Below are 25,782 nucleotides of genomic sequence, written 5' to 3' on the forward strand. Positions count from 1 at the left end.
CAATCACCAGTTCCTTGACTCTCTCTTTGTCTAGGTCAGTGAAAGCCAGCAAAATCTCTAAGACAAACCAATAGTGCTGTACCTAATCTGAGCTGGGTGACACTGCTGACCACATGGTTTCTTTCTGGAGGCCATTTCCTCTTCAAAGGCTTCCCAGATTCTGCGTCTGAGTTCACCCTACTTAGCTCAGGTAACCATCTCTTGTCTTATTTGTATGTACTTCTAGACAGTGAGGACACATAATTTCTATCCTGGACCTTCAAATATGTAACTTTTTTTTGACACAAGCAGCTGATACAATATATGTCAGTTGAATAACTGCATAGTCAGAAATCAAAAATACAGTGTAATTTTATTTTATTGTCAAATAAAAATTATCTGGTTGCTGTTAGAATCGTATATCCCTTTTTTTTATACAAATATAATACAGTACCTGCTAATATTAAATTATAGTTATTCTATACTCATTGTATAGCATATGTTTTATTTATTATTTGGCTTTTTATTATTTTCTTTGTTATTTTTCTGCCTTCCTTTTGTCTTCTCCAAGGTACTGAAGCACTTATATGAGTTTTAAAAGTGTTGAGGCTTTGAAACTCATTCCTACTATCACTGACTTAATTGGAGTGGGCACCACGCATTTGAGGAGTTCCCCTGTGCTTCCAATGCACAGCAAAGTTTGAGAACCACTGGGTTAGATCATCTTTAATGTTCCATTGAGTTCTAAAAATCCTAACTTCTGTTATGTTAGGAGATTCTCTGGAGTGCTTTAAAACACAAAATATATCAAAGATTCTCTTTGTTGGAGTCTAAAAACGTATTTCTACCTACTTATACAGAAAGCATTGACTGACACTTCATGAAATCTGATATAATTTTAAATAGTTAACAAACAACAACTATTGATTTTCTTCTAGATAATTTTAGTCCTCTAGGCTATTAGTATTTGAAAACAGTTTGAAGAAGAAAAATTGTCCTAATATAACAGGGAAAAGCTTTAGATTGCATTGAGCGTAGTGCTTTAGATTAGCATCTGTGGAAGTTTAAGTGCATCTGTGTCTCAGGTTTCCTTTGGTCAGATGTTTGTTAGGAAATCCCAGCATTTCCTGTGACTAATTTTAAATAGCATTGTCACTGAGGTACAGAATTGGGTGGCCTTTCACTGATAAGCATGGTAGATGATTATCAGTGAAATGCCACTTTCTACTATTCCTACATATACCCAGGGTTTCTTTCTATTTTAAATAGTTTTTTTTCTTTTTTAATTGCTCATGATATACAGTATTATCTAGAATTATTTTGTCTGTATATGTATCTCGGGTCCTGACATGCATATGTACCCATTTGATTGTACTGTGGTGGGCAAGTGGAGGTCAGAGAACAGCTTGGGGGAGTTGGTGCTCTCCTGTCACCATGCAGCTCCTGGAGATGGAACTGAGGCTACTTGGGCTGGCTGACAGGTACTTGTAGTCTAGCTATCTTAAAGAGCTGATAAATTATTTTTAAATTAGCAAAGCACAGAATCATATCACACTATTTTTAAGGGTTTCTTTTGAGTTTGTTCTTGGAGAATTTTGCACAATGTGTTTTGATTAAATTTACTCTCTCCCTCAACTCCTCCAAGATTCCCTGTCCCCTGCTTACTGAAATATATGTTTTCTTCTCTCTTTTCCTTCTCTTATTTCCTTTTTCTTTTCTTTTCTTTTCTTTTCTTTTCTTTTCTTTTCTTTTCTTTTCTTCTTCTTTTGTTAACCTACAAAATTCAATGTGTACTGCCCATCTACATGGATGAGTAGCTTTTCCCGGTTCTGTGGTCAGCTTAACAAAGGATATACTCTTTTTTAAAATTTATTTAATTTTAATTTTTACTTATTCACTTTATATCCCACTCACTGCACCCCTTCCAGTCACCCCTCCCACAATCTTCTTCCCTCTCCCTTCTCCATTGAGTGGGTGGAGTTCCCCTGAGTACCCTTCCATCCTGGCACATCAATTCTCTGAAGGGTTAGGCATTTCCTTTCCCACTGAGGCCAGACAAGGCAGCCCAGCTCGAAGAACATATCCCATTGACAGGAAACAGCTTCTGGTTTAGCCCCAGCTCGAGTCATTTAGGACCCATATAAAGACCAAGCTGCACATCTGCTAAATATGTGTGAGTAGGCCTAGATCCAACCCATTCATGTTCTTTGGTTGGTGGTTCAGACTCTGAGAGCTTTACAGGTCCAGTGATATAAACGTAAAGGAAATTGACATTCCCTCTCCCTACAGCTACCAAATGAGAGAACTCTACAGCTAGAGGTATACCTTCTTACATACCTCCCCTGTTCATGGTGCGTGTGTGTGTGTGTGTGTGTGTGTGTGTGTGTGTGTGTGTTTGGTTTGGGCTGAGCTACCTGAGGTCCTGTGCATACTTTAAGAACTGATGAGGTATGATATGTGTAGCTATCCTATGGTGTCCAAATGATAGTATTTGCTTATAATCATCTACAAACTAACTCCTAAACACTTTCTTCCCCTTTCTGGAATGAATGTTAATCTTTGGGATGAGGAATTGTGATATAAATGCCTCATTGAGGGTTGAGAATTCTGTGGTCACCTATTCTTTAGGTTGCAGGATGTGGGTCTTGTATTAATCACCATCTTCTACAAAACCTCTGTGATGAGGTTCAAGAGACACGTTTATCTATAGGAGTAATTGTAAGTCATTAGGAACCAATTCAATACTATGTTCTTTTAGCAAAACAGGTTCTCTCCTAAGGTTTATGACCTGTTTTGCTATAAGTTCTTGACCAGTCAATGGTACCAGGTAAGAGCTTCATCTTGTGGAAAAGTATTTAAATTCAATCAGAAAGTTGTTGGTTACTTGCATGACATTCCTGTCAGGGTTAGGCATATCTTAACAAGTCAATGATTTTAGTTACAGAGTTCATATCTCAAGAAAAGAGATGATTTTTGTTTTGCTGCCAATGACAAACAAAAATTTCAAGACCTATGAAACTTAGAAAAGTGAGTGCTTACATAATGTCTCAATTTTATATGGTGTAAGTATATGATATCTTCAGTTATAGCATCTTAATCACAGGTTTTGGAGAGTCAAAAGACACTGTCAACAAGACAAAAAGGTCACCAACAGATGGGGAAAGGATTTTTACCAATCCTAAATCTGATAGAGGACTAATATCCAATATATACAAAGAGCTCAAGAAGCTGGACTCCAGAAATTCAAATAACCCCATTAAAATATGGGGTACAGAGATAAACAAAGAATTCTCAACTGAGGAATACCTAATGGCTGAGAAGCACCTGAAAAAAATGTTCAACATCCTTAGTCATCAAGGAAATGCAAATAAAAACAACCTTGAGATTCCATCTCACAAGTAGCATTGTCAATCATTTGTAAGGCTTGGGGTTCTCACTCTCCCAAAAATTCACAAAAGACAACTTATTTATGAAACTGAGATTTTACCTGTTGGCCTCTAGCATTTAGCAGGGTCATCGCCATCCTACATATTGAGTAACTATATTTTAACACACACACACACACCCCCCAAATATTAGCACACTCATATGTATATGTATGTGTTGTACAGTAATATGCAAAGTTTTATATGAGTTTTTAAATAACCTTAGTATATGTATTCCTCCTCAATGAGTGGCAATTCCTACCTTTTTATATAACTTTTGAAACAACATAATCTTTAATATGAGAGAGAAGGTTTTAAAATGAAGTTGTATCAAATTGTATGCATTTAACTCATTAGAATATATAATACAAATGCTTTCTCAAAGGGTAACAACTTAAAAAGGTTCTTGTCAATTTAAAAGTAGACATATATTGTTCCACAGTTTCATAGAAAATATATCAAGAGAGTGTTAACATTTTCTGTAAGGTTTGCCAGTTTGAGTATGCAAATTCTCATGAGCTTTATCTCATTTTAACTAGAGTTATTGCTCATTTGTATACTAGATTTGGCTAGTTATTCTATGTACTTAATTTATAGTTGTTTCAAAATTGTGACTTGTGCAATTGAAAGCGAAGATTTTTGCATTCTTTCAGTTCCTTAATGAAGTAGCATTATGGCTGCCATATTCAATGGAAGAGCAATAAATTGAAGATGACACAGCAGTGTACGAGCCCACATTGCTGTGTTGTAGAATGTCAATTCAAGCACTCCCTGTGTTCTATTTTCCCACAACTAAATATGAGTGGTAACATCCTGCACAATTACCATGTAGAGACACTGAAGTGATTAAGTAATAAGTCATGTTCATGAGGTAAGAGCATAGGTAAAATATTAGTTTCTTATTTTTAGTTTTACATCTATGTACAAATGTGTTTGACAATGTGGAGAAAACCTAGAAGTAACATTGACAGTATAGACTAGTGTTTCCTAGCACATCAAGTTAGAAAAGATAAAGCGAGACTCATTTATTCTTCTATATAAATTCCTAATGTATTTATACTATTCTGCAAACATGAAAAGACATTAGTATCACTATGCAAATGCATTAATAAATTAATACAAATACTTAAATATGTAACAACATCACATGGAAATAAGGATATTTTTGATGTTTAAGATAAATAAACCAAAACCACTATATATATATATATATATATATATATATATATATATATATATATATATTTGTACATAGGGAATACAAATATCATCTTTCAAATTATATATGTTTCTATGAAAATTGTTATGATAATAATATTAAAAGGATATTGATTACTGTGTAGTGTATAAACTGGATTCTTTTTTACTGGTTCGCCTCCATCACATTGGAGCCTATCATGAGAGTCATCACTTGCATTCTTTCTAAAAAGGAATACAAAGGAGGTAAAACCATTTAGTGGAAAAAAGACAGCATTTTCAACAAATGGTGCTGGCTCAACTGGCAGTTAGCACATAGAAGAATGCAAATCGATTCATTCTTATCCCCTTGTAGAAAGCTCAAGTTTAAGTGGATCAAGGACCTCCACATAAAACCAGATACATTGAAAGTAATAGAAAAGAAAGTGGGGAATAGCCTTGAGAACATGGGCACAGGGGGAAAGTTCATGAACAGAACACCAATCGCTATGATCAAGAATTGACAAATGGGACCTGATAAAACTGCAAAGTAAGGCCAAGGACACTGTCAATAGGACAAAACAGCAACCAACAGATTGACAAAAGATCTTTACCAATCCTACGTCCTATAAAGGCTAATATCTAATATACACAAAGAACTCAAGAAGTTAGACTCCAGAGAACCAAATAACCCTATTTAAAAAATGGGGTACCAAGCCAAACAAAGAATTCTCTCTTTTTTTTTTTATTTTTTTAAACTTTTATTATTTTTTTATTAGATATTTTCTTTATTTACATTTCAAATGGTATCCTGACAGTTCCCTATACCCTCCCCCCTCCCCTGCTCCCCTACCCACCCACTCCCACTTCTTGGCCCTGGTATTCCCCTGTGCTGGGTCATATAAAGTTTACAAGACCAAGGGGCCTCTCTTCCCAATGATGGCTGATTAGACCATCTTCTGCTACATATGCAGCTAGAGATACAAGCTCAGGAGGTACTGGTTAGTTTATATTGTTGTTCTACCTACAGGGTTGCAGCCCCCTTCAGTGCCTTGGATACTTTCTCTAGCTCCTCCATTGGGGGCGCTGTGTTCCATCCAATAGCTGGCTGTGAGCATCCAATTCTGTGTTTCCCAGGCACTTGCATAGCCTCACAAGAGGCAGCTATATCAGGGTCCCTTCAGCAGAATCTTGCTGGCATGTGCATTAGTATCTGGGTTTGGTGGCTGATGATGGNATGGATNCCNGGATGGGGTAGTCTCTGGATANTCCATCCTTTCATCTTAGCTCTAAATTTNGTCTCTGTACNTATATCCTTTCATGGGTATTTTGTTCCTTATTCTAAGGAGGAATGAAGTATCCACCCAGTGGTCACCCTTCTTGATTTTCTTGTGTTTTGCAAAATGTATCTTGGGTATTCTAAGTTTCTGGGCTAATATCCGCTCATCAGTGAGTGCATATCTAGTGACTTCTTTTGTGATAGGGTTACCTCACTAAGGATGATATCCTCCAGATGCATCCATTTGCCCAAGAATTTCATAAATTCATTGTTTTTGATAGCTGAGTAGTACTCCATTGTGTAAATATACCACATTTTCTGTAGCCATTCCTCTACTGAGGGACATCTGGGTTCAAAGAATTCTCAACTGAGGAATACTGAATGGATGAAAAGCACCTAAAGAAATGTTCAACATCCTTAGTCATCAGGGAAATGCAAATCAAAACAAACCTGAGATTCTACCTCATACCAGTCAGAATGGTTAAGATCAAAACCTCCAATGACAGAAGATGATGAAGAGGATGTGGAGAAAGAGAAATACTCCCTCATTGCTGGTGGGATTGCAAGCTGGTACAACCATTCTGGAAATCAGTTTGGTGGTTCCTCAGAAAATTGGACATATGACTGAGGACCCAGAAATACCACTCCTGGGCAAATACCCAGAAGATGCTCCAACATGTAATAAGGACACATGCTCCACTATATTCCTAGCTGCCTTATTTATAATAGCCAGAAGCTGGAAAGAACTCAGATGTCCTTCAACAAACGAATGGATACAGAAAAAGTGGTACATTTACACGATGGAATACAACTCAGCTATTAAAAACAATGAGTTCATGAAATTCTTCGGCAAATGGATGGAACTAGAAAATATCACCCTGAGTGTAACCCAATCACAAAAGAACACACATGGTATGCACACATTGATAAGTGGATATTAGTCCAGAGGCCCGGAATACTCAAGATACAATTTCCAGACCACATGAAGCTCAAGAAGAAGGAAGACCAAAGTGTGGATACTTTGGTCCTTCTTAGAAGAGGGAAGAAATTCCACATATAGTCAACAAACCCAGACACTATTGTGGATGCCAACAAGTGCTTGCTGACATAAGCCTGAAATAGCTATCTCCTGAGAGGCTCTACCAGTGCCTCACAAATACAGAGGTGGATGCTCTCACTCAACCATTGAACTGAGCACAGGGTCCCCAATGGAGGAGCTAGAGAAAGTACCCAAGGAGCTGAAAGGGTTTGCAGTCCCATAGAAGGAACAACAATATGAACCCAACAGTACCCCCAGAGCTCCCAGGGAGCTCCTAAGCTGCCAACCAAAGAGTACACATGGAGGGACTCAAGGGTCCAACCTCATATGCAGCAGAGGATGGTTTTGTCAGTCATCAATGGGAGGAGAGGCCCTTGGTGAAAGCTCTATTCCCCAGTGTAGGGGAATGCCAGGGCCAGGAAGCAGGAGTCGGTGTGTTGGTGAGCAGGTGTTAGCAGGGCTAGGATAAGGGATTTTCGGAGGAGAAACCAGGAAAAGGATTACATTGTAGTGTAAATAAAGAAAATATCTAATAAAAATTGTTGAGTTTTCTTAAAAAAAGAATAGTCTTTTTCTCTTTTGACATTGCTTCTTCCCGTCATCTTTCGATTTTCAGCTGAAATAGCCACCTTACTTGACTCTCTGTGTTGAATAATCAATTATATTTCCAGCATTCCTTATCAGGTAAATTTCTTCCTGGATTTGGTTTTACAGCAACAACACTTTGTTCGCTTCTTTGTAAGACTTTCATTATTCATTTCCTCTACAGTATAAACTCAAAGAGAACATTATGTGTTTCATCTCAGCTGCACTCTGATATCTCAATGTCGTGTCTGGCAAATGAATCTAGGGAGGATGAGTCAGTGCTCCTCTGGTGTGCAAACTGAAGATGTACACAAACTCATCAGCAAAATGTAGCATACAAACCATTGGAGAGCTTAAATGTCAATGAAACATCTTAGCCACCTCGTATGCTAGTTTCTACCATATTGTCCTAATATAAAATTCTTCTTTATGTGAATTAGAAGTATTACACTTGTATATACCAGTATCAATGAAAATGACATTAAAATGTACAAAATTTTGGGGTCTTTGTTGGCTTGTCATTACTTATTTGTTTTGCACTGTTTTATACACTAAGAAGTGATAATTAACATACCTGGAAATGTTACTCCAAAGGTTCAAGGATAATGGCTTATGAGGGGAAAATGATAGAGAATAAGATATTATATGTATTGCCTTAAGTATGAAATAACTAACAATGGGTAGGGTCACTGGGAAAAATAAAGCTAAAGTCCGTGCTTTCAGAACTCTAGAGTGGGTGGAAAATGCAGGCAACCTGTAAGTTAAATTTTGCCTGCAAAGATTTCCTGCCCCTGGGAAAAATAATTACTTCTTTCTATTGCCAAAAGGCAAACCAGCACCATCTTAATTTGTCTGATTCTGCTGGAAACAGCAGATGGAACTATTAAACATAGTTAGAATAAAATTAAACATATCTGTCCTGAGCTAAAGCAGGTGACACAGGCTAGCAATGAAACATCAAGGTGTCACACTGCATAGGCTGCAACATGCAGACCCACAGCAGAGGCCTTGCTGAAGGTGGAATAACAGGTAATATAACCTATTTTTTTTTAATTGAGCCTGCTTTCTTGTTCTAATTGCCATCAAATTTTTAAGACTCATCAAGAAAGGGGATGAATAAGTAGATGACAATCATTTATTTCAACTCCAAGGATTTACTAGGCTTTAACTAGGATTTTTTTTTCGTCTTCAAGTAGGTTATTTCCCTACATTAATTTGAAATACAGAGAATCAGTTTCGACAGACAAATCAATTATACATGAAATTTAGCCATGACAGTGAATTTATCTTAAAAATGTCAGTCCACACCTATACCATGATCTTGATAATAGCTACATATAGAAAATAGCAGGATAAGGTGCTGGCTTTGATGAACATGACAGTAAAGCAGGGTATTTTTGAGAATGAATGTTATTGTGCCCGTGGGGATACAATTTCCAATCTAATTTCATGGAACAACATGCTTTTACATTGCTATGAGCTTACATCCTCCTATGCAGACCTTGTGGGATGCTCCCCTTGGACTCTGTTTGAATTGTGTAAAACCAATAACTATTCATAGTGAAATCAACAGTTCCTAGATGTTCTTGCATGAGAGGGATTCTACCACAGTGGCTTTGCTCTTGGTCTCCCTACTGTATTTTTGTGTCTGCATAAGTGGCTATTCCTGGTTATTCCTACCCGTCTTCTTAGTCCTCGACGTCTATGCACCTCTTTGCACACGTGTAAGGCATATATTGCAAGAGGAAGGCTTTCTTTCTTTGATTTTAGATTTTCATCAGCCCATCCTTCCTAGGCATTATATTTTTATTAAACTTTTTATTCATTTACATTTCAAATGATATCATCCTTCCCAGTTACTCCCCCACCATCCCATCCTTCCCTTTCCCCCCTTTCCTATGCTTCTATGAGGGTGCTCCTCTTCCCTCTCACCCACTCCTGCCTCACCACTCTAGCATCCCCTACATCAAGTCTCCAGAGGACCATGGTCCTCCCCTCCCACTGTTGTAAGGTAAGACAATCCTCTGCTACATATGTATCTGGAGCCATGGATCCCTTCATATTTTCTCTTTGGTTGGTTGTTTAGTCTCTGGGAGCTCTGCACGGTCTGGTTAGTGGTTTAGTCTCTGGGAGCTCTGGATGGGCTGGGTAATTGATCCCAGGGGATTGCAATTGCCTTCAGCTCCTTCAGTCCTTCACCTATCTCTTCCATTGGGGTTCCCAGGCTCAGTCCAGTGCCTGGTTGTGAGTGCCTGCATGTGTATTGGTTAGGTGCTGCAAGAACCTGACAGGGTAGAGCTATGCAAGGCTCTGCTCACCAAGTGCTTCTCGGCATCAGCAATAGTGTTGGGACATTATCTTTTTATGTTTACGCATGCTTATTATCTTTTTATGTAATTTTAGCAAAATGATTGTTTAGTATGTTGTCATTATTTCTTAGTAAACATTTTTATCATTTTTTTCTTCTTCTGGTTTTAGGTATTGAGTACAGGACCTTCAGCTTGTCAGACATACACTCTACCACAGAGGCATATCTCAGCTAGCTAAACTTGTTACTCTTAACTTCCTTTTAGTATTTATATCTTGGTCAACACACCTACAAGAATGCTCTTATATTTGGGTATGGCAAAAACCAGACTCATATCCATATTAGCTCCTGTTGTTTTCTTTCATTCTTTTTCCTACTGTTCTTCCTTTATGTTTGTCCCTGTCTCTCCCTCTCTCTCTCTTTCCTTTTTTCTTTTTGTGATTGTTTTCTGTTGTCTATGTTTTGTGCAAGTCAGAATTTCATGTTTGACTCAGACTACCCACCTAATACTGGGACACATTTGCTAACTTCTGGCTAATTTTTGACATTAGATTTCACTTACTACAAGTGTCACATTTATACTAAAGATTACCTACCACTTCTTATATTTTTCCAAGAGAATCTTCCTTTGTCTGCTGTAATATTTACTTATGAGCTGAAGGATCTCTCATTTTCCATGTCCTGTTCTATCTCTGCCCTTAAATACTCACTGACATTTAATAATTCATATTTAAGGGAAAACCTTTCAGTTCAATACTTGCATTATTATCAGACATATTTATTTGAGATGTTCTGCAAACTTCTCATATGCAATATTTCCTTTAAAACCAAATGCATTATACTTTCTTTTAAAATGGACTACTTATGAACTTATTTATGAACTCTAAATTTCATGCACTGACCTCAATTTTGTTACAATGCCATTTTGATTTAATGCATGTTAAAGTACTTTTAAGTCATTTCAACCCCTTTAAATGATGTGCAAATATTAATGTGGTGAATAAGATACAAAAGAGAGAAAAAATTTAAAAATACGTTATAATCTTAGGTTTGAGAATGAAGCTCAGTGATAGAGGACTTGTCTGACATTTTGCAAGTCCATAGACTAAAGATCATCCAAAAAATAATAGATAGCGTACAAGTACATATTAAATGCTAATGTAGTAGATGTAAAATTTGGTAAATATGTATGTATGTAATCATCAATCTAATTAAGTTGTTATTCCACCAGGTTGTGTTCATTAAATACATAAAATTTTATGTCACCTAAAAGTGTTTAAAAACTTTAGTTTATTAGAAATTAGTAGGCATGTGTTGGCAAATTTTATGTCAAGTTGACACAATCTAGAATCATCAGAGTGGAGAGATTTTCAATTGAAAAAAATGCCTCTAAATTAACAGGCTGTATTCAAGCCTCTGGGGCATTTTCTTAATTACTGAGGGATGTGGAAGTTTCCAGCACACTGTGGGTGGTGCCATCCCTAGGCTGGTAGTTATAGTTCTATTAGAAAACAGGTTAAGCAGGACATAAGGAGCAAGCCATTTTGCAGCATCTTTCCATAGTTTCTGCATTAGTTCCTGTCTCCACGTTTCTGTCGTGTTTGAGTTCCTGTCCTATGACCTGATGATCATTAAATTCCTTCAGTGATGAAAAGGGATATGGAAGTCTAAGCCAAATAAAGCCCTTCTTCCCCCAAGATGGTCACTGAGTTTCATCATAGCAATAGTAACCCTGAGAAAGTTAAGCCATAATAAAGATCAAAAATTTAGCAAGAGAAATAACAACAGCAAAGGTCCCCTAAATAACAGCTAGTTTCTATGCATGTGACAAGAAGTACACAGACCTTTCTCATTTTAACCACCGAAGCATTATATTACTGATACATATGTATGATAAAATTATATAGCATATTTAATATTATCATCTGGAAATGGCAGTATAGGTGCCAAGCAAGGTTGAGTGTAAGTGCATGTGTCATAATAGTCACATAATAGTCATGTACTGGTGAGAAGATATCGTCTGGTATGGACTTTACCCTCAACCTTGTTTGAGGCAAAATTCCTCCTTAGTGACGGCCATGTGGACAGTGGTCTTGCTGTCCCTTATGCTTCTAGAGATTTGTCTGGATCTCCATCCAATCTGAAGTGAGAAGCACTGGAATTATCGATGAAGTCTAGGACAGCTTTGACATGCATGATGGAGTTGAACCTTAGCTCTTCACACTCACAATGCCAGCTCCCAGACTCCAAGAATGGTTTATTAAGAAAAACTCTAAAATTACTGAAAAAGCAAAGGAACAAGAACTGCCAACCTTATGTAGTTCTGATTCTATCTGTCCACCAACATCAGTACTTATATTGTGTACTTTATGCTATATATTATGATAGGAGATCAGTGTGTGTGTGTGTGTGTGTGTGTCTGTGTGTGTGTGCGCGCGTGCATGTGTGTGTTTATGTGTGTATGTGTGTGTGTTTGTGTGTGTATCTGTGTGTGTGTGTGCTGCATAGGATCTCAGCTGCCAGAAAAAAGCATGTCAGAATGAGATTTTACTGATTTGTTTTGTTTTGTTTTGCTTTGTTTTTTGTCTTTTGTTTTTGTTTTGAGACAGGGGTTCTCTGTGTAGCCCTGGCTGTCCTGGAACTCACTCTGTAGACCAGGCTGGCCTCGAACTCAGAAATTCGCCTGTCTCTGCCTCCCAAGTGCTGGGATTAAAGGCGTGTGCCAGCAAAGTGAATATGTAATTATAAGCCTCTAGAATATCTCTCATTCTCTGAATCTCACCCAGATATCACTTTCTGTCTATACAGATAAGAGGATACAAATATCTTCAGCTTGCCTTGTCCCGATCAGCATGTGCTGCCTGTGGAAGTCACACTCCTTTTTGAGACAGTGCAGAAAATACATGGAATTATGTTGGACACTGAAAAATTATTTTGACTATTCACACTAATATTATTTGGATTTCTTAGATGATATTGTTGCTCATATTTCTTCAATGAAGCTGTCGTCACACCAGAGGCATGTTCTTTCATAACCGTTTTTGTTAGCAATGGAAGGAAATAGTATAACATTGTAGTCCACGTGATGCTAAAGTTGATGGTGATTATTCATCCTTCCAATTTCTTTAGTCCCCTCCCCTTCCTTCCCCTTTCCTTTTGGCTTGAAGGCATCTTAACTGATAAAGCTCCCAGAAGCACTGGGATTACTAGTGAAGTCTATGAAATGATCTAATGAATATAACTCAACTCCAAGTTCTATAATAAGCCATGCTCCTCCACTCAGGAGTTTACATAAAAGCTATTACTGCTTTCATATAGAACCAGCTACATTGGATATGTCAGCACGCTCAAGTATAATTCTCAGGATTTTCTGATTACTTTGATTTTCTAAGTGGGCCTTTCATGATCCAAATGAGATTTCCGTTCTCCTTGACATGTCTCTTTCCTGTAGTACCTTGTCATGTGCAGATATTGAGCCAATTGACAGTTTAACAGTCTGTCTGGGAACCTCATTACTCCTACCCAAAATATTATCACATATGTATTCTGTTTTACAAGTTACTACAGGTTACAACTTCACCAATTGCCATTCTCTGTTCCACATTGGTGGCCATTTTCCTAGCCCATATCCAGTTTAGAGTAGAGAATTCTGTTTTGCTAAAGCTGAGATGAAGCCACATTACTGACCGCCTTTGCTTTGGTGCAACTTACTTGGTTGCACATTTTCTCTGGACCTCCAAAGCATCTTTTAGTTCAAGAAGTTCAACAAGTACATGGACCTGAATGTACCTCAAGTTGAGTTGGAAAAGAGCAATACAAATCCAAAATGGTTTTGTCCTTTGTAACCTTCAAGCCTATTAACATCCTTTTGCTAATGAGAGTACACATGTCAATTCCAGATTTTAGCATTGGAAAAGATATCCCAGAATATTAGAATACCCAAAAAAGTTACAGGGAGAAACACATAGCTGTAAAGGGAACATTTACTGAACTAACTAAAGAAAGTCAGCTGCTCCTTGATTTTTGGGAATCAGTCTGTAAGCCAATCAAGTGAACTGGTATTTCAATCCTAAAACAGATATAAAAAGCCACACTCTGATTCTGTTCCTCAGGTGACATTTGCAAACCCAATCCCTGTGAAAATGGTGGCATCTGTCTGTCAGGACTTGCTGATGATTCCTTTTCCTGTGAATGTCCAGAAGGCTTCACAGATCCAAACTGTTCTAGTGTTGTGGAGGTTGGTAAGTGCAAGATTTAAGCATCTCCATAGTCATCATGTTTACTTTTGTGAATGGTTTGTAGATACGACTCCTGTATGGTGAAGGTATTTTTAAGATTGTATTGAATGGCCTTAGTTATATTACTTTCAATTTTATTAATTTGAGCTTGTCTTTTAATCATATTTCTATTGCTGATATTCTTAAATACATGATAGTTCCTAGTTTAATGATTGGCACTATAATTGGAAAAAAATGAATATAATGAATTCCCCATTCCTCTGATGTGAATGAAAATTATTTTATGCAAATAAAGGGGATAATTCTAAAGTTTACTCAGGTAAAATCATTTATATAAATCTAGTAGATCTTTTAACTAAATTGATAATATGTACTAGTATTTCATAAATCTAAATTATTTGTTTTCTAAGAATATGAATATACATCACTTTTTAAGATTATAAAAAATACGCAGTATTCCAACTGCAATCCTCACCAAAACATTTTCAAAATTCTCTTCTTTGTAAAAACTGATTCGTGTCACTGATTACATTCAAAACCACGTTTTAGTTTGTAAAAATGTCATTGTTATAGAAATTTGTAATATTCATAGTTTCCAAACAGCTCCCCCCAAAAAACATGGGCATATTTTCAGGGTTTCTAAAGGTCTGACTACAGTTCAGTGTATAGTGCCGCACCTGAGCACAGATTGGAATAGATGAATTGTTAATCTTCAAAAGAAAAGGATAGGAAATTAGATAGGAGAGAGTTGGAGATAGATCTGGAATGAACTAATGGGTGAATTTGATCAAAATGAATTTTATAAAGTTCTCAAAGAATTTAAAAATATTTTTGAAACCACTGTGTGTAAACTTCTGTGCAAAATTTTTCTCTGAGTCAAAGCAGCACTATTATTAGGTGTGGAACAATAATTTTCATAGCAATACCAAAAAAGTGTCCAAAATGGTCTATATTTGTTAGGTATGAAATCTAATAATACTGAAAAGAATTTTGTTTGTCGTCATAACTGCTAGAAAATTGGACACTTTACTGGTTTTTGATTAACAACTTGGAAAAAAAGAAAATTATTAGCTTTTGGGGCCAGTGATGAATTTATGTTACCTATCATTGTATCTGATACATCAGACCAAGAAGCTGTGTTTAGTAAAGGCCCATAACTATTAGCTATTAGTTAAATGAGAGAAGAATCACTTAACAAAACCATTAATTTACTATACTTGGACACCAATTATAGAATTTAGTGTACTTTGTTTTTTTAACATGCTTCTTATATTTTCATACTATACTAGCAGGATTATATCTGAAAATTTTGATTTATGCTCTTGCTTAGTTTGTCATTTTAATTCATATTATAGATAAATCTCTTTTAAAGCTTTGAAAGGCAAGAATATTTTAGGTAGCTTGGCATTATTCCATAGAAACAAAACTGGTGCAATCACTCTGCCTTCATTCGCAGATATATAACAAAGCATTTTAGAGTTTAATGTAAGAGTCATATATCAGAAATCAACAGTACCAAGGAAAATTATAGCTATAATTAATTCTACAAATAATACTAGAATCTAATTAAATTTTAGTATCATTATTTTAATTCCATCAATATCAAATTTATAGTTCCTTAGTAGTAGATAATGCTTTTGTAAACAACTTGAAAAGGCAAACTCCAAATCAGAGATAAACATGATAAATATTTTTAAAGTATATGCTATTTTAATTATTAATTCAACATTCGACTTTTTGCCAGAAAAGTGGTATAAGAAAGCAATCATAATCTATATTACAGTTCACTGATGCTGGGGCATTGGATGCTTATGAAATTTTCCCCAGGTTTATTCTTATACAACTAAAACACTTACAATAATTGGATATTTGGTAGTTAAACTACAGTATTTTAAACTATACTTGGTATAATATGTTTCATACAGCCATACCTTTCTATGAGGTATTTTTTAGCAATTCTTGGAAAAGGTTTATTTTTAACTCATCCCAAAAAGGAAGCTTTAGCATAGATGTTATAGCAATTCTAGAATTAAAAAAAAAAGAGACCAAGGACCATAAAACTCAAATGTAGCAAGTTAAAATGCTGTTTTTATTAAAATTGACCTTTTATTACTTATGCTTAGACTCTGTACATATAGGATCATGATTTTTTTATTCACATCCTGTACTTAATAGCAAATGGATTACAAGTAAATTAAACTTGTTACCTTGGTTCTAGTTCATCTTGTTCCTAATTAAATTAAACTTAAAAATTGATATGAAAGGATAAAATTATATTTAATCAATATTTCCACACAGGTAAAATTAATATAAAATGATAATATGGGTCTGAATCTTTTTTTTTTGAATAGGTAACATGGGTATATATAATTAAATTTTAAATGCCTATTCTTAAAAATATGATATATGTAAACATACAGTTCTGGCCCCAGTGATATCTCTTTGAACCCTATCCCAGTTCTAGTACACAACATGGTCTCTATACCTTAAGTTTCTCAGTGGACTCAATTCTGCAATAAAAATACATAGAATAACAGACTGAATATATAACAGGACCCAGCATTTTGCTGCATACAGGAAACACACCTCAGTGACAAAGACCTCAGAGTAAAAGGTTGGAAAACAATTTTCCAAGCAATTTGTCCCCAACAAATAAGCTGGAATAGCCATTCTAATATCGAATAAAATCAACCCTAAACCCAAAGTCATCAAAAAAGATAAGGAAGGGCAGTTCATACTCATCAAAGGAAAAATCTACCAAGATCTCAATTCTGAACATCTATGCTCCAAATGTAAGGGCACCCACATTCACAAAAGAAACTTTAATAATTCTCAAAACACACATTGCACATCATATATTAAAATGCTTCTTGAGTGTTACCTGGCATTGCTGTTTTATAAAATAAGCTTTGTATATATGTGTGTGTACCTGCTATTACACATGTGATAGAAGAGCATCCAAATTTATGCTTTTATTTTTTCCCAGTAAAACTTCTAGTGTCAAACTTAGAACATCTCCCAACTTTTGCTATCAATCCTTCTATCCCTTATGTTTCTCAACTATGTCTTGGAGGTTAGCAAGAGTAAATCTCTCAGGCTTGGAAATCCATTCATTAGGTACCATGCTTTCTTTTGAACTTTCTTTTAAATAATTCTCTCTTGCTAGTTTGCTCACTCACTTCTGCTCTCTCATTTTCCTCACCTCATGAACTGAGATTCTTACAGACATATCTACTCATCCTCTTCCTGATACTAAGATATCTGCACATAGCACTAGGAAAGTTCCTCTTGCAATGAAACAAAACATCTCACATCATACCTTGAAGTTGAAGACACCATCTGTCAAATGAACTAGATTTTGCATAGATGGGACCTGGATGCTGTGCTCCACTTCTGGGAACTTGTGAACAAAAGTGAATTGTGTAGAGTTTATTCATGGGAATTTTAAGATATCTTAAAATATCTAATTTGTGTATTACAACTCTGTGTATGCTATTGGAATAATTAAAATATTATTGATTGTAACAAATGTAATCACAGCCATATAGTATATTGATGAAATAAAAAGGAATTTAACAAATAATTGATTCTTTAAGAAAAACCATAATTTTTATGGCCACTGGTGTAGTTCAGATTTACTTCAAGAAATATCAGCATTACAGCCACAGAAATCAAATTGATAATCAATTAATCAATCAATAACAAGGTCTTAATTATCTTTCATTTATAGTCAGATAGTTAGTTATTAATAATGGAGATGAATGTTAAACTCACAGGAATTACTATCTAATTTGAAGGAATTGAGATAAAGTAATGATAGATGATCATAACTATGAGTAAATAGGTAATAAATAGGAATACTAGTATAAGTACATGAAGCTACACATGAGAGCCCTGTAATAAGTAACTGTCAAAGAATTTATGGATTAATGAAAACTGCAATATGTACAAATAACTATGAAATAATTCTATCCTAGAAGATGATCAACAAAACTTATTCTAGACAAAAGACCCTATATGTTGAAAAGCAAGGGATAAGAAGTTATTAACAGGGCTGTTCTCTGCCATTGGGTCTCCTTCTCCTATCTGGACTATCTGGTTAGGTAAGCCTCAGTATGAGAAGATGTGCCTATGGCTGCTGGAACTAGACTTTCCAGAGTGAGTACCCAAAGGGGGCTGCCACCTTCTCTGAAAAGGGGAGGGGTCAGTGGGGGAGGGATTTGTTAGATTGAGACTGGGAGGAGAAAATGGGGGGGGTGTGATCAGGACGTACAATAAATTAAAAAATAAATTATTGAAAAATGTCACAAACAAATGTGTATTACCTACCAAAGCAACAGAGATTTTTGATACATAGTGACGATTATGTGGCTGCAGTATGAGAAAAACTAGAGTAAATGTAGCAGGGGAACATGTTGACAGTGATATAGCTAATCTGACAACAATAATGTTCTTGAGTAGATAACTAGTAACTTAGCAGAAGCTAAGCACTAATTAAGAAAGAGCTCTCATAATTTAGAGGATACAGTGGACAATTTATATAGTGGGAAAGGGGTTAAAACAAAACTATTCCTGTTTTTAATTTCTCTATAAAACTATTTTAATACTTTTTTGTTTCTATCATTGCAACATGGATGTGTAGGATGTGTACATGTGTGAGTGTAGGTATGTGTGTAGTCCAAAAGATGAAATTGTTTAAATCATCTGAGGCTGGAGGTAAAGACAGGTGTAAACTGCCCAGTGTGGGTGCTGTGAACTTAACTCTGGTCTTCTGGAAAAACAATAAGTGCTCTTAATCACCAGAGTACCATTTTCTGAGATAATAACAATTGTATACAAATAAAAATGCTGATAAAAACTAAATTCAGCATCCCAGATATAAAATTTGAGGAATTAGCTAAACATATTTTAATATGCCAATCATAGTTTTGGAGGTGATAATTGTGTATATGGTTGTTAAAATATGCACAGGCAGGAGTGTCTGTCCTTAAGAATTAGTAGAATTTATTCAATAACTAAAGCAAATATTCCTCAATATATTATTTATTACTCATTCATTCATCAAATATTTGAGTATCAACTATGTGCACAGAGCATATCGCTGTTAAAATATACTTTGTCTTCAAAGATCTAAGGGATTGATAAAGGGTCTTGGAGAGACCAAGAAGTTAGCATTTAATATAAAACTTAAGAGAAGTTCTGAGTTAAGGGCCAAGATAAATAGAAATGTGGATTGAGGATGGTAAGTAAAAGTAGAATTTGAACACAGGGATGATTTTCTGATCAGATTGACATTGTAACAATACAGAACAGTACTTAAGATGGACACTTGCTGTTTACTCTAAATAAGCTATTAAATAGTTTAGAGAGATATGTGTTTAATATTGAGCATGAATGTACCATCATAAAACTATCACATTTGAAGATCTAGCAACATTTTGGAAAAAAGAACTTCTTTAAAAAATATTTTCTTGGGATCAGTTCATAGGAACACATCATGCCATGCTCTGCCTCTGCATCACTACGGGCTGGTTGGCATTGAAGCAGGCTTCTCATTTCTAATAATCAGAGAAAGAGACATGACAGCTTTTAAGTCACCTACCCTACTCTTTCCCAGCCAAACCTATTTTCAGTTCATAATTGGAATTATTTTTCTAACATAAATTAAGATTCTATTTAATTTCTGACCCTCTAAGCTCATCATTTCTAATATTTTTCATTGCTCTTATATCATTATGAAACAAAAATGGCTCTTTATCCTTGAAACATTAAGATTGCTCTACAAATTGAAAACAATTATAAGCTGAATATGCATTTGATGTCATGTGATTAGCCAGATTATCACTGTTTGAAAGTGACTGGTGCCAAAATATGGAAGAGTATCTACTCAGACTGCCTAAAAGACTTCTGATTATGAATGAAATTCTAGAATGATAACAAGCTTTAAGTAGACTTGCGGGCCTTTGAGACTATTTTAGATTTCTAAAAATTGGTCACCAAATGAAGGTTTTATAAATTTTGTTTACCCCTTAATATTACTTCTTGGACCAAGAAAATTGAATCTGACTTATATGAAATCATCATAATGAAAGCTCACTCTTCTTCATGGTCTAAGATAGTTTTACGTAATGCTGATAACGCTGTGTGATAATCATATAGATTTCCCAGTCAACTTGAGCTCAAGAGAATTATCTTTGTGATTATATTTACTTGTTTTCCAAAAACAATGATTTAGATACATACTTGCATAAACAAATAGGTCTGATCAGTTAGATAATATAAAATAATTTTTGTATTTGTTAGCACATACTACAAATGAGTAATCTGATTTACATATCTAAAAATGTCCATAACATACCTAAGAACACTTTCACTTACTTATTTTAAGTTTGTAATTTGTTATTAGTCACATTGGTTATAACCTATATGTGTACAAATAGCAAGCTCTAGAAATTATGTGTTTACTGGTAGAAAAATCAAAGTAGACCATCAATGTACATTATTTTTACTGAGTACTGAAAGCTGTTACTCTCTAGTTGAAAAAAAAAAAGACCCATTGATTGGCAAAGGTTATATTAATAACAAAATTTATTATAAGATATTGAGAACATTTCATTTTTATCATCTGAAGGACTGCCTTTTGTTCTGAAATTGTTTTATGTTAATTAAGGATGTATACATTGTATACAGTCAGGTCAAAAGATATGTATATACCATTGAGCTTTATTTTACTTAGCAGATAATTACATTTTTATTTGATAATGTGTATGTATCAGTATTTTATGACTTAGCTGAGTGGATGTTACATTTTTATCTTAATTGACCAATGAATTATTCATGTGTTTGTGAGGGGAGAGAGAGAGAGAGACAAAGAGACGAGGCACAATGTGTGTGTGTGTGTGTGTGTGTGTGTGTGTGTGTGTGTGTGTGTGGGTCAGAGAACAACTTTGTGAGAGAGAGAGAGAGAGAGAGAATGAGGACATACACAAACCAAATACAGACATCAGAGGACAACTTTTAGAAATTGGACCTTTTCTTTCACCTTAGTTTCTTGGGATCAAGCTTAGGTTATCCGACTTTACCTGTTGTTCCATCTTGCTGTCCCTGAAAAAAGTGTTCATGTATATGACAGCTTGTAGATTCTTACTGCTCTCGCGTTGTGTCAGCCAGAGCAGTTCAATTTGTGGTAGCAGCTGGATTTCCAAGATGGTTCTTCTAACATCCTTCAGGTAGACCATGCTGACTTCTAAACCAACAATGGCCAAAATACCAAAGAATGATAATAAATAGCAAATTCAAATAATGAGTACTTTCCAAATATAGTCTGTGTCAGAAGCTACATTTAAGAGCTTTAATTTTACGAGCCATCATTTCATATTGTAAAGGTAGATTTCTTTAGGGTTTAGTCAGTACAAAACATCGACAAATATGTACATAAATTTGTAGAAACTGGGTATATAACGCTAATAAAATTAGTCCTATCAAATTTCTCTACTACTATTTCTATACTTAAAATATTAAATTGTGTGTATGTGTATATGCATCAGTGTGTCTGTGTGTCTGTGTGCATGTATGCGAACCTACTGTGTGAGTTTTGCCCATTTAGGGAAGAAAAGAACTTCAAATCTGAAGTTTTAGGTACTGATGCAAACCCAGAGTAGGCTATGAGAAATAAATAAGGTCCTCTGCAATAGCAGAGAAGTGCTCTTAACCTCTGAGAAAACTTTTAAACCACGGATTCTCATTTTTACAATGAAAGAAATATATATTATTTACAAAGAAAAAGTGTTTTATTTTATTTTAGAATAACGTAATGAAAATTAGAGCTTCAATTTAACATTAAATTGTTCATTTTATCAAAATTTAAGTGGTTATGGAATTAATGAAATGTACAGTTTTATACATTTATGAAAATGAAAATTACTACTTTAAAGTAATATGATTGGCCATGGTTATACATGTCTATAATCCAACTACTCTGGAGGTTAAAATAGATTTGCAGACTAGTGGTTCAGAATCACTCCAGGTAACACAGAAAGACCTTTTCTTAAAACTACAATCACAGATCACAGTGGACAATATTTCTTTTTCCACTTGAACTCTTCCAAAAAGTCATTTAAGATATGCTCAGCAATCTTAAAAATCTCTGATCTAATTGTATGGGCTTCCCGTCCATATTGACTTTCAATATGAATAATTATTTTTAGTCTTGAAAATTGTACCCTGTGTTTTCTTCCTTTTGATTTAGTTAATGACATACTGAATTATAGCATCCTAAAGAGGTTGAATCATTTATACACTAATGACAAGGTATGAAAAGTCTACCATCAGTGAAATTTATGTTTTCAAACTGGAAAAAAAGTTTTTCCTATACTTATATAAAAAGATAATAAAATAGAATTTACTTTAGATTTAATAGACTACACACACACACACACACACACACATATATTGGTTTTTCAGACAGAGTTTCTCTGTATAGCCCTGGCTGTCTTGGAACTCTGTAGACCAGGCTGGCCTCAAACTCAGAAATCCACCTGCCTCTGCCTCCCGAGTGCTGGGATTAAAGTCATGCACCACCACGCCTGGCTGATAATCCAATTCTTAAGCACAACCACATTATACATAAAATTATGAACCTAATATGGTACCACATAGTTATAATCACCAAACTTGGGATGCAGTTATAGAAAGCTGCCCAGTTCACAGCCAGTCTGGGATACACACAAAGACACTCTATCAAAAAATCCCATCTAATATCATAGGACTTATATAAAAAATGCCAAAAATCTTATCATGGTGAGTTTCAATTGAAAATGAAAATCATTAGATGTAGGTCTGCTCCGTGATAGTTGTATCTATTTTTAGTTGTTATGTATTGGTTATGTATTGGTTGATAAAAAAACAGATTGTTATGAAGTACAATGAAATAACATAAGAGAATTATATCCCTTTTGTTTCACTTAAACATTTGATTATTATAATAGTGCATAAGTCACCTAAAGGGGACAAAATCAGCCCAAATTGATGCTGAGCCAGGGGTGTGAGAGTAGGACTGTAAGGAAGGATTCAGTCTCTGATACTAGAAGTATGTGAAGAACGTGACATTTAATCAAAGTAATCTTAATGGTGTTCTAGAGAGCGGTGATCATGGAGAAGCTGAGGTCAACTAGGAAGGTCAGATAATGGCAGAAATGACAAACTCATTAACACCACCTGGGTGCCATGAAAGGGATATTGTTCGATGAGGTAGCATTAGTCTATTCTCTTTCAGTGTATCATTAGTGATACAAAATGTGAGATGAGGAAAAATGGCCATGTAAATAATACTTTAAAAGTAAATATTTTTGACAGATAGGAATCCATTTCTTGGAAACTTACTCCATTTCACCTGAACTTAGTTGACAATAGCTACATGCTGGTGGCATGGTATTCACTTTGGGAATTATGAAGGTAAAGCTTAAGAACTACTGAAACAAGATGAAGGCATCATTGATTTGCTGAGGAATTGGAAGTAGATGGCATTAGTTGTGGAAGTTTTTTTAGCTGCCAAAGAAAAACAAGGCAACAGTTCAAGGTAACTTTGTACTTTTAAAAACTGGATTTTCCGGTATATTTATTTCAAAGCATAAAGGTTATGGCAAACATAGGTATCCATATTCCTTAATGTACAGTACAAATACATAGCTTTAAATGAGTCTTATAATGCAAAATGATTAAGACTGGATATGTTCTAGAGCATTCAATCTTATCCTTTAAGTAAAAAAATTAATTATGCTTAAGTAGACAACAATTTTTATTAATTAACTTGATTTTGGTTACAATTTATAAAATAAAATTGAAAGGATACAACTTAATTCCTCAGAAAAACAAAAGTATAATAAATAATATACTCTCTTACTTATTATTTTATGGAAAATATGGCAAATTTCAAATAAGATCAGTTCATTCTTTGTTTAACATGTTGATATAGTCACATGATGTATTTACCTCATTAGATTTTCACAGCAAAAACAATGCTCAAGTGTTCCATTTCCACCATAGAGAGCCACTGGGCACAAAGCTTATTAATGTTACCCATCATCAGGAGAATTGAAAACATTTCCAAAGACAGAGCATCTACACTAATTCCCTTCTTTTAAATAGTGCCTCTAGTTCTAACATAATAGAGAAACCACATACATTACATAAGAGCCTGTTTCAATGGTTTAAGTAATTAATTATTGACCTATAGACACTGATCAAAATGATTTCTTGACCCTACACTGCTGTGAATAGATTCACTGCACATAGCTACTCAGGAAGGGTTGCAGTATCATTATACAAGAAGTATTGAAAGGTATGTGTCAGTGATATTTTATGTGGTTTACCAACAACCTAATGATGAGGGCATTTTTATTCACTAATGTTGCCTTTCTCTTACACTATCCAACACCACATGTATTATGTGCATATAAAACACATTTACAGATCATAGCCTCTAAATCAAAAGGTGATCTAAAATCAATCTCAGTATTAAGTGAGAAAGTGAGTCTGTGATAATATAATGACTAGACCAAGGTAATAGGGCTCTTGTTCAATGGTAGAATGGTTTTCCAGGCTTTCTCCACAAAAAAAGTACATAAATGAGGATATATTGAAACAACCTGAAACAAAGTATATAACATAAACTCATGGCATTGTCCTTCTGTGGCACTTAGCTAACTAAAGGGTGGTATTCTTAACAGAAAAGCATCTTGGTGTTGTAATTAAGAAGCAGAAGTCAGCAAGGTTGAGCTCAAATATTGGCCCTCTGTAGTCTGTTGTAAGGATCTGTAAGTTTTAAACCCATGAAATAAGATAGCCATGAATAGAAACTAGCTAAATTATAAGTGTACTAAGCATGCTAAAATATTACCTTATAATTTCATAAAGGATAAACATGACAGGTGTTTACATTCCATTTCCAGTGTTAATATGGGTCATCTAAAGGAGTTGAAGTATAGTAGAATGTATACCTAAGTAATAAGCAAATGTTGTCTCTTTCTGAAGGGACTCTAGTACACACTTTTTATTCCCTCAGAGTTTCAAAGACTGACAACCGACAGATATGTATGAATGACTATACTTTCTTTTTATTATTATCTTTTTATTTTTATTAGATATTTTCTTCATTTATATTTCAAATGCTATCCCAAAAGTCCCCTATACTATCTCCCTGCCCTGCTCTCCAACCCACTGACTCCCGCTTCCTGGCCCTGACATTTCCCTGTACTGGGGCATATAATCTTTACAAGACCAAGGGCCTCACTTTCTAATTCCAATGTCCCACAAATACCTCCAGATAACTTTACTTTCAGAGAACGTATCCCACAGATTCCTACAAGAAGCTCTACATTTTACAAACAATACCCCACAGATTTCTATGGATGATTATACTAGATTTATGCTCCATTATTCTACTTGTCTATAAAATGTAGACCAATACTTTGAATGTGTTCAATAAATTGCTATATGCAAAGTTTTAAAACCACTTCTAACTGACAATAAGTGCCATCTAGGAGTTAAGTAATATACAAAGCTAAACCTCATTATAAGTTGAAGAGCTGTGAATAGAGGTCAAACACCTACACTTCTGAGTATTTTCCACCATTTTAGTTAGTAATAACATTTCTGAAACATGTGGCAAATACTGACCTATTATTTTTAGATGAGAATTTTTCTGCTTGTACTTGAATATACAAACTGAGGGTAATTTAACTGTCAGATTTTGA

The 25,782-nt window shown here is 35.1% G+C and overlaps 1 protein-coding gene across 3 annotated transcripts in view; it reads left to right on the forward strand.

Annotated features, from left to right (window-relative positions):
• Edil3 (EGF like repeats and discoidin domains 3) overlaps nt 1-25,782 on the forward strand; it is a 474,094-nt gene that overhangs the window by 113,638 nt on the left and 334,674 nt on the right. For 2 of the 3 annotated variants that reach the window (XM_021208210.2, XM_021208208.2), the window contains exon 2: nt 13,904-14,032. The exons of the other annotated variant lie outside the window; for it this stretch is intronic. In XM_021208210.2, coding sequence (XP_021063869.1) covers nt 13,904-14,032 — 129 coding nt within the window. The remainder of the gene's footprint in view (nt 1-13,903; nt 14,033-25,782) is intronic. 3 annotated transcript variants of the gene reach the window in all.

Source organism: Mus pahari, chromosome 11, assembly GCF_900095145.1.
Source record: "Mus pahari chromosome 11, PAHARI_EIJ_v1.1, whole genome shotgun sequence".
In the NCBI taxonomy this organism is placed as follows: domain Eukaryota; kingdom Metazoa; phylum Chordata; class Mammalia; order Rodentia; family Muridae; genus Mus; species Mus pahari.